Source organism: Protomyctophum bolini (genome assembly GCF_963924005.1).
Source record: "Protomyctophum bolini genome assembly, chromosome: 12".
NCBI classification, from domain to species: Eukaryota; Metazoa; Chordata; class Actinopteri; order Myctophiformes; family Myctophidae; genus Protomyctophum; species Protomyctophum bolini.
The window spans coordinates 29957493-29972599 of record NC_137873.1 but is presented as its reverse complement, the minus strand read 5'-3'; the positions used below and the strand labels follow the sequence as shown (position 1 = coordinate 29972599).

At 40.8% G+C, this 15107-nt stretch overlaps 1 protein-coding gene across 3 annotated transcripts; it reads left to right on the top strand.

Moving 5' to 3' along the window:
- The first annotated feature begins 8 nt into the window (after window positions 1-8).
- vps4b (vacuolar protein sorting 4 homolog B) lies at window positions 9-15075 on the top strand. 3 transcript variants are annotated; one of them, XM_080778796.1, is made up of 13 exons: window positions 9-167; window positions 1717-1828; window positions 2265-2437; window positions 5826-5937; window positions 6245-6398; window positions 7401-7459; window positions 7913-8032; window positions 9232-9388; window positions 9485-9633; window positions 12765-12846; window positions 12937-13156; window positions 13284-13424; window positions 13519-15075. In XM_080778796.1, exons 1-13 carry the CDS (start codon window positions 147-149, stop codon window positions 13618-13620), a joined length of 1602 nt encoding a protein of 533 aa, XP_080634922.1. In that variant the 5' UTR covers window positions 9-146; the 3' UTR covers window positions 13621-15075. The 3 variants fall into 3 exon arrangements, with proteins under 3 accessions (XP_080634922.1, XP_080634923.1, XP_080634924.1); XM_080778797.1 differs by lacking the exon at window positions 9-167 and having other exon boundaries at window positions 1781-1805; XM_080778798.1 differs by lacking the exons at window positions 9-167; window positions 1717-1828; window positions 2265-2437 and adding an exon at window positions 4656-4886.
- Window positions 15076-15107: the final 32 nt, after the last annotated feature.

Genomic DNA, 15107 nt, shown 5'->3' with positions numbered 1-15107 from the left:
GAGGCGCATGTGTCACACTGTCAGACTAGACGTAATTGGAAAGAATGCCAGCAGCAACCAGGAACTCAACTGGATGATGCGGAGGTAATCGAAACTTCAATCTTCGGACTGAACTGACTGTAAACTTCCCTATAAAGAGACTCCGCATGGAGCGAACAAATCTACAGGTACCGGTACATTGATTAACTTACACTGACTGTCAAGCAGCACTTTATCCATGTTTGTCTTGTGTTTTTACAGCCGACTAGGCTACAGACAGGAGTCAACCGAGTATACTGTTTTAGCCGTTGTCTAAAAACTTTAAACTTAGTTAGACAAGTTTAATTTTAATACCATTGTGTAGGTGGCTATTCCATGTGTCAATGTTGTGAATTATTTGCAATTTATCCTAAACACAGGATTGAATGCAAGGTCTTTATTTGTCAATATGAACACGATAGCATTAGCCATAATATCAAGCCCTGACACTACTATATCTGTCACACTCACAGACAGTGAACAGTCTGAACTGTTCATATTCTGTCAAATGTCACTATCACTACTTAGCAAAAGCCTGACGTCTAATCATTTTAAAGTGTGCATGTTAGTGTTTCACAGTTATTCTATCAATGAGTGGGAAAATGTTGTTTTGACAGCCTTGTTTGATTCCAGTTTCAGTATGGTACCAACAACTGCCGCCCTGATTCTAATCAATTGGAGTGTTTGTTTATGGACGCAACGATCATGTATTATTAATTTTGTTTTAGCTGAGGTTAGATTTCCTGTGGTGGCCAATGCCTGAATAATGCAATTTATAGAATATAGAGCCTAGCCTAGAGGCATGGTGAAGCTCTAGATGACAATGCCTTTATAGCATTGTCATTATAGCTATTATACAACTTTTAAAGATGTAATTAAAAATATATAGTTCTAACTCAAGTGGATGGCAAAGTCCACACTCTGTATAAAAGTGTGCTCCATTGGGGCGAGCACAGGTCTCCACCAGGCAGGGTTGCCTATCCAGGGCCTGCAAACTTTGGTCAAAACCACTTGGAATGGGACGTGGAAAAGTTATTTATATCTTGATCATGATCATATGACCCCAGAGGCAACTGATTTGTGAGAGTTTTGGACCAAATCTGCAGACTGCTTGTATAGGCCTGCCATCTATTTCTCTCTCTCTATTCCATAAACTTCAACCGGCAGCCATCTAACCATGAATTTGTTGTAGTTTATAAAAGTTGTACCTCGCTGTCATTATCCATACGTTTGCCGTTTAAAGCACTACTGTCTAAAATACGTGCAAAAAAGGACTGTAGTTTCATAGATCAGATGCGTTATTTGACAAAACCTTTCCAGTGTGACAAAGTTCCTATTGGCCAAGCACATGACTGTGAATGGCTAGTAGAGGACGTTGGAACTAATATCAGAAGAGAACTAATCGGATGCAATTACATCATAGGTCAGGTGGAGCTGTACGGTGTGGTAGCCTGTGGTGGTCAAAAAGTGCAGTGCAAAGTGCAAACTTATTTTGGCTTGTTTTTGTGCGGGCTGCACAATTGTCTCATAGGCCGCAATTGGCCCGCAGGCCGTCTATTGGAGAACCTTGTTATAGTGCTTTGTGTAAACGGCCCTTTAGTTTGAGAACCTTAGATTTAGAGTGTTAACCAATTACAGGATGGAATGGGATGACAATAGTAATTAATTGTTAATGCATCAATGTCCTACTCTTCCCAGAAAGCTATAGCCATAGCACAGAAGGCTTCCCAGGAGGACCAGGCTGGGAACTATGAGGAGGCAATCCAGTCATACCAACATGCAGTCAAGTACTTCCTGCACATTGTAAAACGTATGCTTCATTGGAATGAAATTACAAACTTGACATAACCACTTAAACCCTCTACAGTGTATATGTAGTCGACTGGATTTGAGTTGGCTCTGTACTTTTTTCCCCCTCCCTGCACCAAATCCCTTAAAGAATAGCCTACCCCCCCGGTGGTTATTATCACTGTCCCTCCATTTTTCCAACTCTATAGCCTAATACCTAATGCACTAATATCAATCGTGACTGTGTTAATACAGGTGTATATAGGCCGATAGAACACTAACAGAAAATAGCTGTTTTGTAAAAGATTGGAATACCAGGTTATAAGATCTAAAGTTGTGTGTGTGTGATGTGTGTGTGCATGTGCGTGTATGTATCTTTTCAACTGCATAGCATATTTTTCAACATCAACAAATGCGGCAGTAGCCCCTGACAGAAACATCCTCTCCCTCCCCATCAGGTGAACCCCAGGGTAAAGATGGCAACCAGAAGATACGAGATACATGTAAACAGTACCTGGACAGAGTGGAAGAACTACAGAAGTACCTAGATAATAAAGAGGTTACTGCAAGTTGCAAACAAACACCTCCAGCCTCCGCCGCTGCCACAGCACTTCCTCCTGCAGCTAGCCAGGTGCGTGACGTCAGGACATAAAAAGAACGTATCAGTCTGGAGTGAACTGACGGCACCAATGGGCGTGCGTGGCGACGCACAGCTAATCGCCACAAGTTTTCACATTTCTAATCAAGGGAATATAAAGCATTTCACAGTCTTGTCTACCTCATTAAACAGTTTTAGGGCAGTAGTACTCAATAGGTCTCAATCAAGTTTTACCTGCAGAGCAGCAGCTGAGCTGCTCATTATCAGCAAAGCCATGCACATAGAAACACACACATTAAAATCTGGGAGATGACCAGCACAACCCACAGTCTTATATCGTTGGCCACTATGCAGCTCCACTGGAGCAGATGGGGGTTCAGGGCCAATTTGCTCTAGGCTAGGGCACTTCTGCGGTGTTGGGTGAGTGAAGACCATTCACTTTCCCACCCAGATTTTCCTGCTGGTCCGAGGAATTGAACCGGCAACCCTTCCCACAACAAGGGCGCTCCTCTAACATTAGGCCACCGCAAGTGCATCACCAAACGTACCTTAGTTACGTCATCAGCCAATCCCTGATTGGCCGATGGACACCACCGACATACGCAGCCAATTACAGTACTTACGTGCTCTGCTTGTGCAAGTAATAATCTTTGAAATGACCAAACCTGCCTACAGATGATGTATGAACTAGTTTCCACAGCCTCTTGACAATGGCACATAGTTTAAGTGAGGACCAATTATAACTCACGAATAGATTGAACAAATATTTATTATAGAATGAGAATACAAGTGTGCATATAACATTTTATGTTGGCGTTCGGCTCTGCTAAATTTTTCTCCCTGCTCGGCACAACCATCATTAACCATTAACCCATTCTGGACGAGAAGCCCTTTTGGTGTTTTAGGGGAGATAGATCATAGATATACAATAACAACCGCCCATGGGGAACAGAATAGCAGAGGCACCGGTGGCGGTGGAAGCAAACAGTGCATAAGAACACGCAAGAAGAATCCAGACCTAGGTGAGCTTAAATAAATGCCACGTCAGCGAATGACATGTAGGTCTTGCATAATGGTGCGTTCAGACGGACAGATGAAATGATGCAAAAATGCATAACAGCATAATTTGCGTCAGCTTCACGCGTCATAGCTGCTTCGTAGCTTAATGTCGCTGGCTTCCATTGACAATGAATGGTAGACTGCATCGTTTCAACTGCCCGTGTGAACGCAACATAACACTGAATGAGCCCCTCGAGTATATCTGACTGAACTAACTCTGCAAGCTACTTATCATGTATTTTCTATACGCATACCAGTGTTGTCAGGGACCTCATCTTTGTATAACGTTAGTGAGTATGTGACTACGTGCATGACAACATGACCAGGGAAGGGAAGGGAAATTCAGTCTTAATTTTAGTGAGTGGGTGCATATACTGCATATTGATATTGGCTTATTATTTTGCCAGCGGGTGCTTCGGCTCCTGCGGAGTTGACGCTGTTGAGTGTTGTCATTAGTTTGCTTTCAATATAGGTCTATATCAGTAGCAATAGTAAGGTATTTTTACAATCCCTAAAATATTATTGGTTTGTACCTATAAAAGGATTGTCATCATCTGTTATATAATATGTATTTTACTTAAATTTGTAAATAACTCAGTTTTATCTGAATTATTTTGTGAATTTCAGGAGAAGTGGATTATTTTGACCCACTTCAACTAGTTTACGTTTGTATATCTTGTCCTGTGCATGCGAGGACTGAATAACTAACGTTTGAATTGATGCTGGAGCTAACTTATTGATCAGTATAAACTGTTGCCATGGAAACCGATGATAGCGTGATGTCACAGCTGAGCTGGCTATGACGTGCTGTCAGCATGCATGCATGACGTCACATAGCCATGTAAACGTATAAAATTAATAATATTTCAGTAGCATTCTAGCGGACTAAAGAAGCAATTAAGGGAATTAGGGCTTTGGATCAGAGCTAGGACTATCCGAGTCTCAGAGATAGCCTCCGATTCACTCGTCCCTCAACAGCTACCTTCATACAGTCCTTTTAAGGTTCTCTCCAAGGCAACAGAGAACCTCGGCAATATAAGCCGATAAATAATCTTCAATCGGGAATCAGCCCTTATGTCTGACAATTTGCAGGTAAATTGGAGAGCATCCCTAGGCCCTAGCTACAGTTTTCCTGAATGTATTGTGGGTGCGTCGCAATGACATATTGTGCACGCCGCACAGCGCGTGCGTGAGAAACCTCGGGGACTGGACTTGTTTTCAATGCGGAAGTTTGCAGCTGCTTCGGTGTTGATTTGACGATACAAAAACAAGACGACCACAATTATAATTAGCCGTCGTTTTATTTTAGGTGTGTTGTTAATAAACGAGCAGATTTGGAAATCGTTGTTTTTGTTGCCGTGTTTGGTTTGTTTCGACCGAGGGGGATAAAGAATCAGCCCTTATGGCTAACAACAATTTGCAGGTAAGTTGGAGAGCTAACACATCGCTATAGCTAATACAGCTAATGAGCTAAAACAACACATACAAACAAAACGGGTCATGGAAAACACCCTAGTTACCGAAGAACGACCCTCCCGTGTAAAGTGTCCTTGAGCACGGTCGGACATTGTGTTAATGTGGGGTTTAACTTAATATAGAATCGACCAATTTAGCATGGATAGCAAAGCTAATGTTGGTTAGCAGCAAACTTTTGTAGCGTCAAATTTAGCTAACGTCAACTCGGGCCAAATAAAGTTGTTTACCATTGTGTTGTGCGTCGTCTTTATCTTTGTAATGATGCAAGTAACAAGTATGCTGTTTGATGTTTAGTGTCATCATCAAAGTGTTTAACTTTTAATGGTTAGATATTCAAGTTGCCAGTTAGCATAAAGCTATCTGATTAGCCAAGCTATCCAACTATAGTTTTGATTGTTAAAATATAGGTTTTTGTTTAATCCAAGTATACTTGGATCGTAGGATATTAAACCTACATTTGTGTAGGCTATATGTTGTTGTCACTATGGTGACGACCCGCATACACAATCCACAGCTAATGATAGTAATCAGGAAGTGAAACTGTATAAGTAAGTCCAATAAATGAACCAATCTATATCTAATAATGCTACGCAGGTGAGAATTGTATCTCTAAACGCCCATAATATTTTGCAGCAATGCTTATTTGTGAATGTGTCATATTGCCCTCCGCCTATGGTGCCTGTATATTTAAATGTATTTTTGTATACTTCATTCAGACAGGTAGTCTGTTTTGGTTTTGCCAGTGCCACCCCCATAATTTAGAGACTGTCGCTACATAGTAATTGATTGTGCTTCTTTTATAGCTCTCCATTACTTTTAGGTATGTCATTTTTCTGTGACCAGCATTGTTATTCCAACAACTTTATCCTCCCATCTCGTCTTTCAGAAAGCCATTGATCTTGCCAGCAAGGCTGCCCAGGAGGATAAAGCTCAGAATTATGAGGAGGCTTTGCGTCTGTACCAACATGCTGTTCAGTACTTCCTCCATGTGGTAAAATGTAAGAAGTGGAATATTTGCATTTAATTAACTATTTCCTCGTGTGCCGCCTGATATTTGTCTATCCTAATCTGATGCAGAATCATATTGTAATAATCACGTCATTGTCATCCTCTTGACCTCTTCAAAGTAGTGATGGGTCATTTTGGACCCTGTGTTTTTTGTTGTCATAGGTATACTATCTAAATAATTCAGATTTGTATGGACATAAATGGTTTGATATTTACTGTAAATTGTAATGTTAATAGGAACTTTGTTTAAAAATTACCAGAACATATTTTACATTTCTTGGATGTTCCTTTTTTTAGACGAAGCCCAGGGTGACAAAGCTAAGCAGAGCATCCGGGCAAAATGTGCAGAGTACCTGGACAGAGCAGAAAAGCTGAAGGAGTACCTGAAGAAGAAGGAGAAGGCTCCACCTGCCAAGCCAGTGAAAGAGTCTGGTTCTTCTGAAGACAAAGGGTGTGTTTATGGGTGGAGCCATGTGTTTTCAGAGCTGGAATGTGATGAATCAAGTCTGTTAAGTTGTTAGTACAATGACTTAAATAGTTATATATAGACTTTTAAAAAACACAGTTACTAGGTGCATTACAACAAAACCAAAGTGTGTAATAATAAAAGTGAAATAAAAGTTATGAAATAGGAATAGAAAAACTAACAGATTTAGTATCAAGTTTTCTGTAAAATATACATTCTGCAGGTAGGGACGTCCACAGCTGCAGGGCTTTAACCCTCTAAGACCCAGCGTTGCTTTATAGCAACAATTATATTTAAATTAATTACATAATTATTATATTTTTTTCTGTTCTTTTTTCACCTAAACGTCATCAGTGATGTTCATTGCAATGCCATTGCAATGCCATTGGTCATGATATTTGCATATAAATACCCCCCACAGAGGCTGAAATTCACACAAATTAAAAATGTCTGGAGTAAAGAAAATAGATGTAATATATGTTTTTTTTTGTGATCATTCGAATGTCTAGAACATGTTTTATTCATTATTCTGAAAGATATCCCCCAAATGTAAATCATTATATTATTATTTAATTATTATATAATGTGCATAACATTTTACATATTTTTTAAACCTAATTCCTAGTAGTACAAAGTAGTAGTAAGTTTGAAACTACAAGATTATGTAGGGATTTAAAAAATAATGTATAAGAGTTGAAATAAATTCTATAATTAACAGATAGCCAGTTTAGTGTTGCAAGGATGGGAGTGATATGGTCTTGTCTCTTTCTTAAAAGTCTTAAATTTGAACAAGTTGGAGATAACCTTTTGCCCTGAGCCCCAAATACAGGGAATTACAAAAATCCAGTCGTAACGGGGTTGAATGAATGCACAGATTACTGTTTCAAGGTCCGCTTGAGACGGTGCCTCCCTTGTAATCGTGGTAAATTATGTTTGTGTGTTCATTACTGCATTTCTGTCTTTCCATATCTTCACCTGTGTTATTAGGAATGAAAGTGATGAAGGAGAGGATCCGGAGAAAAAGAAGTTCCAGAATCAACTCTCAGGTTAGAGATGTCAGACCTTGGCCAATCAGAATATGACACCTTCTGTCACATTGTTTTTAAATCAATGAATGTTACAATGCCGCTCATAATGGTATTGCTAATATATTGAGTTTTTAATTTTATTTATTTATTTAGCACAGTATAAAAACAATACAAATACAAATATAGAAAAGGGAAAGTGCTAGGATGAGAGGCCTCTACCTATGTAAGACACAAAACATCCAGAACATGATTGTAAACAAGAAATATAGAAAACTACAACATAATTAGAATACTTGGTTATCTACCATAAGAAAAGAGATAATACAATAAAATATATAATTAAGGGATCTGGTCAATTAAGCTCTAAGCTTATTTGAAATTATTTAATAAAGTAGAATTTGATGAGATTGCTGTATAGCTGTTCCAAAGCTGCGTGAGGTCTTCTCAATTCAAAACTTTTGTTTTCCCCAGGTGCAATTGTAATGGAAAAGCCAAACATTAAGTGGAGTGATGTTGCTGGTTTGGAGGGAGCCAAAGAAGCCCTGAAAGAAGCTGTCATTCTACCCATCAAATTCCCACACCTGTTCACTGGTAAATAAATATTATTCCACCAGTGACCAGTGTTGACAGATTTTGCAAGAGAAACAAGAGGCCAGGTCTATGAAAACAAGCCCAAAAGAAGCGACTAGGCTGCGTTTTAGCACTTCACAGCGACATGTGAAGTTGTAGATCTGTTATTTTAAAATAAAGCACTGAACATCACCTCAGACCATTACGTTTCTATGGGGGTAGTCTGTATGACCCTGCAGTCGGCACTGATACGTCTGTATGCATAGGAGTTTTTTGAACTTTGAGCTAGTTTACAGTGACCAATTGACCTACAGTATAGCAAAGGCCCTCCCCAAACTGCTAATGTCCAATCGTCATCATCATTCATTGGCATCCGTCAGTCTCGAGAGACTATGGAGTCACGCTCTGGAAAGGGGTTTTTCGGCTTTTGGTGCAGCGTTCGGTGTGTCTGAGTAGACCAATGCGGGATTTGCACTCCCTTCCGCACTTCACACAGGGAAAGACTGATGCTGGTCTGTTTGGTTGGTTTTGGGCCTTATTATTTCGCCTCAGTCTCTAGCTGACACCCCCCCCCCCACATGGAAATATAGATTGCATAAGCTATATAGAGACATATATTTCCTATTTATCCACACATATGCACATATATTATGAACCTGATGTTAACCCTATGTTAATATATTTAAAATAAAACCATAGCATATTAGCACCACCATTAGCCTTTTCATGTCACGCACGCCCTAGGCCTAGAAGGTGCTTGCGCACCACACGGGTTGCACGCACCACAGTTTGGGAACCACTGGGTTAGACAAACCTCTCCACCAATAGTTTTCCTATATGATAAAAAAAAAAGAAAAAAGATGTCACGCACATATTTTTCCAGTGCATATGGCAGGCCTTCTTGATTTGGAAGAGATTTGGAAGTTCTGGCTCCAAAAATGAACCAGTATTTAATGTGTAAAATCCATTATATTTACATTGGAATGAAATGAGCCCGACTGGAAAGTGTCTAAGTGGGAGAGGCCGGGGCTAAGCTATAGGTGAAATGCGTTACATGTTTGTCCAATTTCCAGAGCTGCAAAAAACATCTTAATCTTTCAAAACCTCTTAAAACGTATGATGATTTTGGGGTAAAGTATTGTGTGGAGGGAGGGTTTTCATTATTTTGTTTAAATGCTATAACCAGGTATTAACGATATGTGGGTTCTGCCGTCTAATAGGTAAGAGAACACCATGGAGAGGGATCCTGCTATTTGGACCTCCAGGTACAGGAAAATCCTATCTTGCCAAAGCTGTGGCCACAGAAGCCAACAACTCTACCTTTTTCTCCATCTCTTCTTCTGACCTTGTCTCCAAGTGGTTGGGAGAGAGTGAAAAGTGAGTGTCTTGTCTTGGTACTATATGCACGGGCAGTGGGAACACCAGTGTGTGGTTGTTTATTATTTCTTTGAACGCTTCCTTTCTGCTCAACAGACTTGTGAAGAGTCTCTTCACCCTGGCGAGGGAGCACAAACCCTCCATCATATTCATTGATGAGATTGACTCCCTCTGTGGTTCAAGGAGTGAGAATGAGAGTGAAGCAGCTCGGCGCATCAAGACCGAGTTCCTGGTCCAGATGCAGGGTGAGTCCACAGATTACCTCCTGAACCTCCCTGTAGATCAGGGGTTCCCAACCTTTGTATTTCCACGGACCAGCTGACGGTTCATAAAATGTTTGCGGACCGGCATGGTACCGTGTAGTGTTTTATTGTGTGACTAAGCGTGACAAAAAAGGCTACAGCTTGTTGTTACACTGCTGCTGCTCTGAACACGTGAACGTAAAGATACCAAGGATTCGACAGAGGGCAGAGGCAGTTATGCTATGCAACACGGAAGTAACAGACTCAAACTCTTTATAAACCACAGTCAGTGACGCGTCGCTGACAAAATGACAAATCATTTTATCTTAACTTTTCACTGCTGGAAAACCCTGGTGACACACAGACCCGGTTATAGATTCACGGACCCCGTCGAGAAAACTTGGCATTCCCTTCTCGGGGGTATATGTCCAGCACCGGAACCTGCTGTAGATTACTGGATTACCGATCAGTGATCACAGAGCAATCTTCTTATATTAAAATGTACTTATTGGTGGGTGGATGGTGGACAAACGTAACATCCAGATTTGATTGGCCACTGTTTATCTACTCTTAAAATGTCAAAGATTATAAGTTTTCTGTGATTTTTCTCACACCCATGTTGCAGACAGTTAACCCTCCATAGAGTCCATACCATATTATGCTAAATACATTCAAAAACATATTTTATTTTAAAAGAAAAGGGGGAAGCATATCGTTGCAATGTTCTTTCCTACACGGCTCCAAGTTATAGACTGAACTTCCTCTTTGAATGAATGCCTGGATTATCAGTACAGAACATCAGCATTATAATTGACAAAGCCTGCCACCCAATGGAGGATTTGCTGCAGTATTTTCACACAACTTAAAGGGGCCTTGGGGAGAAATTACATTTTATGTTTTAAATATTAAAGGGATTGTGACATTTAAAACACATTTTTGTAGATATTTTGTGTTTTTTGGCTTTTCTTGACATCAATTTCACCAAAAAAAACGAAATTTGAACATTCAGTGTATTCTCTGCTGTCTGGACTTTTGTGAATAATTATGCAAATATGACTCGTGGGTTGGACGACGGAGGCCTACGTAATGTACCGCTAAACCTCCGCCCCCTCTCCTCTGCTCCCTACCTACCAATTCTACTACCCGCCCCTCTCCTCTCTTCCCCGCCCCTCTCCTCCCCTCCACCTGAGGTCTCTCCTCTCTAAAGCTCCGTTCCGCTTCACTTGTCTGCATTAAAAAATAAACTTTTTAAATATGGGCTGTATATGAAATATGAATGGATATTTGGCAAGACCATAGCATATTTATCGATAGAAATGAAAGTTTATATGAGAAACAAGTTGTCGAAGCGGTGAAAACAGGTTGTGTTCCGTGTTCCGTCGCGAGTGGCACGTTTCTGGGGACAAGTGATCGTGCATTCACCCCCCCCTCCGGTTCTCATCGAAGCTATGGATGGACTACTGAACTGAACTCTCCAGAACGCTATCCGTCGCTAACGCTGATTGTGGACTAAACAGTGCACACACACACGGTTGATAACTTAGCAGATATAGATAGATAGACAAACAACTAAACAATATAGTTGTGTCAGAGTTTTCCCCAAAACCTTCCCCGAGTAGAGGGGAGGAGCAACCCCGCTCTCAGCGCGTTTCTGTGCCGGTTTATTTTTTTTGCGGGACGTTTCCTCGCACTAAAATTAATTGCCCTTGTCGCGGGACCTCGCCCTGAGCACAGGGGGCTGACCACTGGTGTACGCTCCTCGACACCCAGTCTCAACTTAGGGGGTCCTCCGCGGGCCGGGCCACAGGGTCCAGAAGTCGGTCCACTTTCGCTCGGAGGCGCTCCGTGAAAAGCTCGAGGTTTCTCCTCGACGACGGAGTCTGGCCGCAGGTCACCCGAGGCACTGTCACCGTGGTACAGTGGCGCTGTACCACGTACTCCTGTAGTAATGTACTACAGGAGTAATGTACTTATTTGAGGGAATCATTTCAATTGGTTTATTGCGTTCATGTATGTAGGCCTATCGATGAACCTCATAGCAAAAGTTGAAAGACAGTAGATAGCCTATATTTAAGATAGATAGAACACAATCCCCGTGTGTGTGTGATATTGAGCACCGGGGAGCCGACACGGCCCACGGGGATCACCTGTGTGTGTGTGTGTGTGTGTGTGAGAGAGATAGATATAATGGCCCGTGTATATATATATATATATGTGCCTTATACCGTATATACTGGCCCTATTAACTATTAATGTTAATGTTAAATAAATGATATCTCTCTCTCTCACTCATGCACCCCCCCCACACACACACACACACACACACGGGTCTGATTCGGGGTCGAATAAATGAGCATTAGCCGCCATTGTATGTAAACAAATAGTTATAAAAGGGAGAAGAAGTTGCGTGGTTGGCACTGGCAGCGTTGCTATGGCTGCAGTAAGATGCTGTGAACTTGTGAAGAAAGAAAAAAAACAGTCCCTTTCTCTGAGGGGGGGCGGAGAGGTATGGAGGGGGGAGGCGTTGAGGGGTGGGGGGGCGGAGCTGGGTAGTGATTGACAGGAAAGGGGGAATTACCGACATCTACAGGCTAAAATAATGTGTTTTTCTATGCCTTCTCAGGATGCATATTACATGTACACAAAAACTCCTGGCAATAAATACTGGAGTGGAGTTTTTCTGTTCAAACTTTTTAGACACGTTTGAAGGACCATGGCCAAGACTTTTAATGTTGTTAAAAATTATGTTAAAAATAATGTCATAATACCTTTAAGATAATGTATCTCCACTGCTAAACTGGCAAAATACAAATGTGATGTGCACTTACTCTTTCACTATCCATGTGATGTGGATGTTCCATTATATTTTCTGTTGTACAATTTACAGGTTACAGGTTCTAGTCCTAAAAACCTAAACTGAGTTACCAATGCCACATTTCTAATGTTTAGCTTTTTTCCATAATTTTTTTGATTTGTGCATAAACTCTGCAGCAACAGATTATATTATAATCTGTTTATGCAAAATCCAATGCAATCCGTATTCCGTAACACTAAATTCTGTAATGACCAGTTTATAAATACAGAAAGTGGTTGATTGAGACTTGAGTCTGTATCCTTGACCTTGTTCTGTGTAGGAGTGGGGAACGACAACGAGGGAGTCCTGGTACTCGGAGCGACCAACATCCCATGGACTTTGGACTCTGCCATCAGAAGAAGGTAATTTCTGTCATCTGCCAAACATATTAACAAATAGCGACCAGGCTGTTTCTCCTCTGCACTCACTGAACACCTCTAATACCATGTCAGATTTGAGAAGAGGATCTACATCCCTCTGCCAGAAGAGCATGCCCGTACCTTCATGTTCCATCTCCACCTGGGCGCCACCCCGACCTGTCTCAATGATTCTGACTTTGTTACGCTGGGAAAGAAGACAGAAGGATACTCCGGAGCAGATGTCAGCGTCATTGTCAGAGATGCACTCATGCAGCCCGTCAGGAAGGTCCAGTCAGCTACCCACTTTAAACGGGTAGGTCTCCCTACAAAGGCATGCTAGGTTATGCTTCAGTAGACCATTGCTGCCACTTTGATTTCACTTTTGAAATCACACTTTTGTTTTGCCAAAACATAAATACTAATTAATTGTGGTTTCCAAGGCACGAGGGCCGTCAAGAGATGACCCCAATGTTCTTGTAGATGACCTCTTGACCCCGTGCTCACCTGGCGATCCCAATGCTATTGAGATGACATGGATGGATGTTCCTAGCGAGAAGCTACTGGAACCTGTTGTTTCCATGGTAAGAGTACTGAAATGCTGGCCTTCTACAACAAGTGCATGAGAAGCCAATATTGAATATCTTGTAATGTGTGTTTTTCATTGTTACTTTTCAGTCCGACATGCTGAGGTCCCTGGCCAGCACAAAGCCGACAGTTAATGAACAAGATCTGGATAAACTGAGAAAATTCACAGAGGACTTTGGTCAGGAAGGTTAATGGGATGTTCGAGCCAAAGCAAACCAAAGGAATAGTGATCTTTTTCCTCTCATTCTCCTTTTCTCTCCCTCTAACCCTCAACCAGTCCTAGGGCTCTATTGGTATATCACAAGACTGCTATATTAAGTTGTGTTGGCCACACAACCGAAGGGATGGAAATGGAATACCACATTGTTTTCTTTGATATCCGCTGTTGTTCGGGGGGTTTCTCTGCAGCATTTCTGCAGTTGAACTGTTAAAATGTGGTTTGATTGCTTCTTAGAATGGATTATTTTGGTTACTTGTATTATGCACTAAGGTCTAAATGCATAGCTGTGCAAAATTCCCAAGCAACTTGGGACAACTCTGTTGAAAAATATATATATTGATGTAAATCAGACTATTCAATTAATCTGGATATATGAGGCATAAATTATTTCACATCAGGATTATCCCATATATCCTATATTTAAAGTTCACACCTAACTTACCATCGTAAATAGAAATTGAACTCACTGTCTGTCAAATTTCCATCATGCCCACATCTCACTAGTTGAGAGGATGTCTTTATTGCACCTGTATTTTGTATCAATGAAAGATTTATTTTAAATACTCTATAAACCTGTATTACTGTTGAGCTGGGGAGAGCTAACAATGCATGCAACATTTTAGTCACGGTGGTGGATATGTTATCGGGTTGAGAAAGTGACTCATTCAGGGCAGTAGCTGCATCTGGCAAATTGTGATCTTTTTTTCTGGACAAATCCAAGAAGGAATGAGGATGGATCACCAAAGGTGCCAGACCACTCATTTTACAGTTGGAAAGGACTTAAAGTAGTCTCATTTCAAATCGTTAAGTCTTTCCACAGCAGAGCCTACGTCTTTCTATGGTCACGTTTTCTTACAAGGCAATACAGAATATCACAATATCCTTCACGCAACCTGAAAGAAGCAATGCCTTATTATTGACATAGCCACAGCATCAGTTTTTGAAGAGACATGGCTAAGGTGTTGAATTCTGACTCTTCTGACATGGGTAGAGACATCACTATCATCTACACTTTACATTACTGAAATACAGCTCCAAGCATGATTCATCTTTAAATATGTAGCCATTATTATTAAGTGGCAATGTGAACCATGTGCCTTCTAAACAAGTTGCAGGATTTCTTTATCTTTTTTCTTTAATTGGAAGTCATTGCTATGTAAGGGGTGCTTTGCCACCACTGAAAAGAAATGTATAATAACTTACACATTTCATGTAAACTCATTACATTGTCTGTACTCCTTATGTTATGGCGTTCAGAATACAAGACTGTCTTTAAACATGTTGATAGGGAATATCTCTCATTTTACTTTAAAATGCCTTTGGAGATGGCTCTATACTACAAACTATTTGCCCTTTTCTTTATGAAGAGGCCATATAAGAATCTTTTCAAGTTTTCATGTATGTAAATAAAGTAAGTCACAAGAAGCTGTTGGCTGTTGCTGTATTTTTGTTCAACATA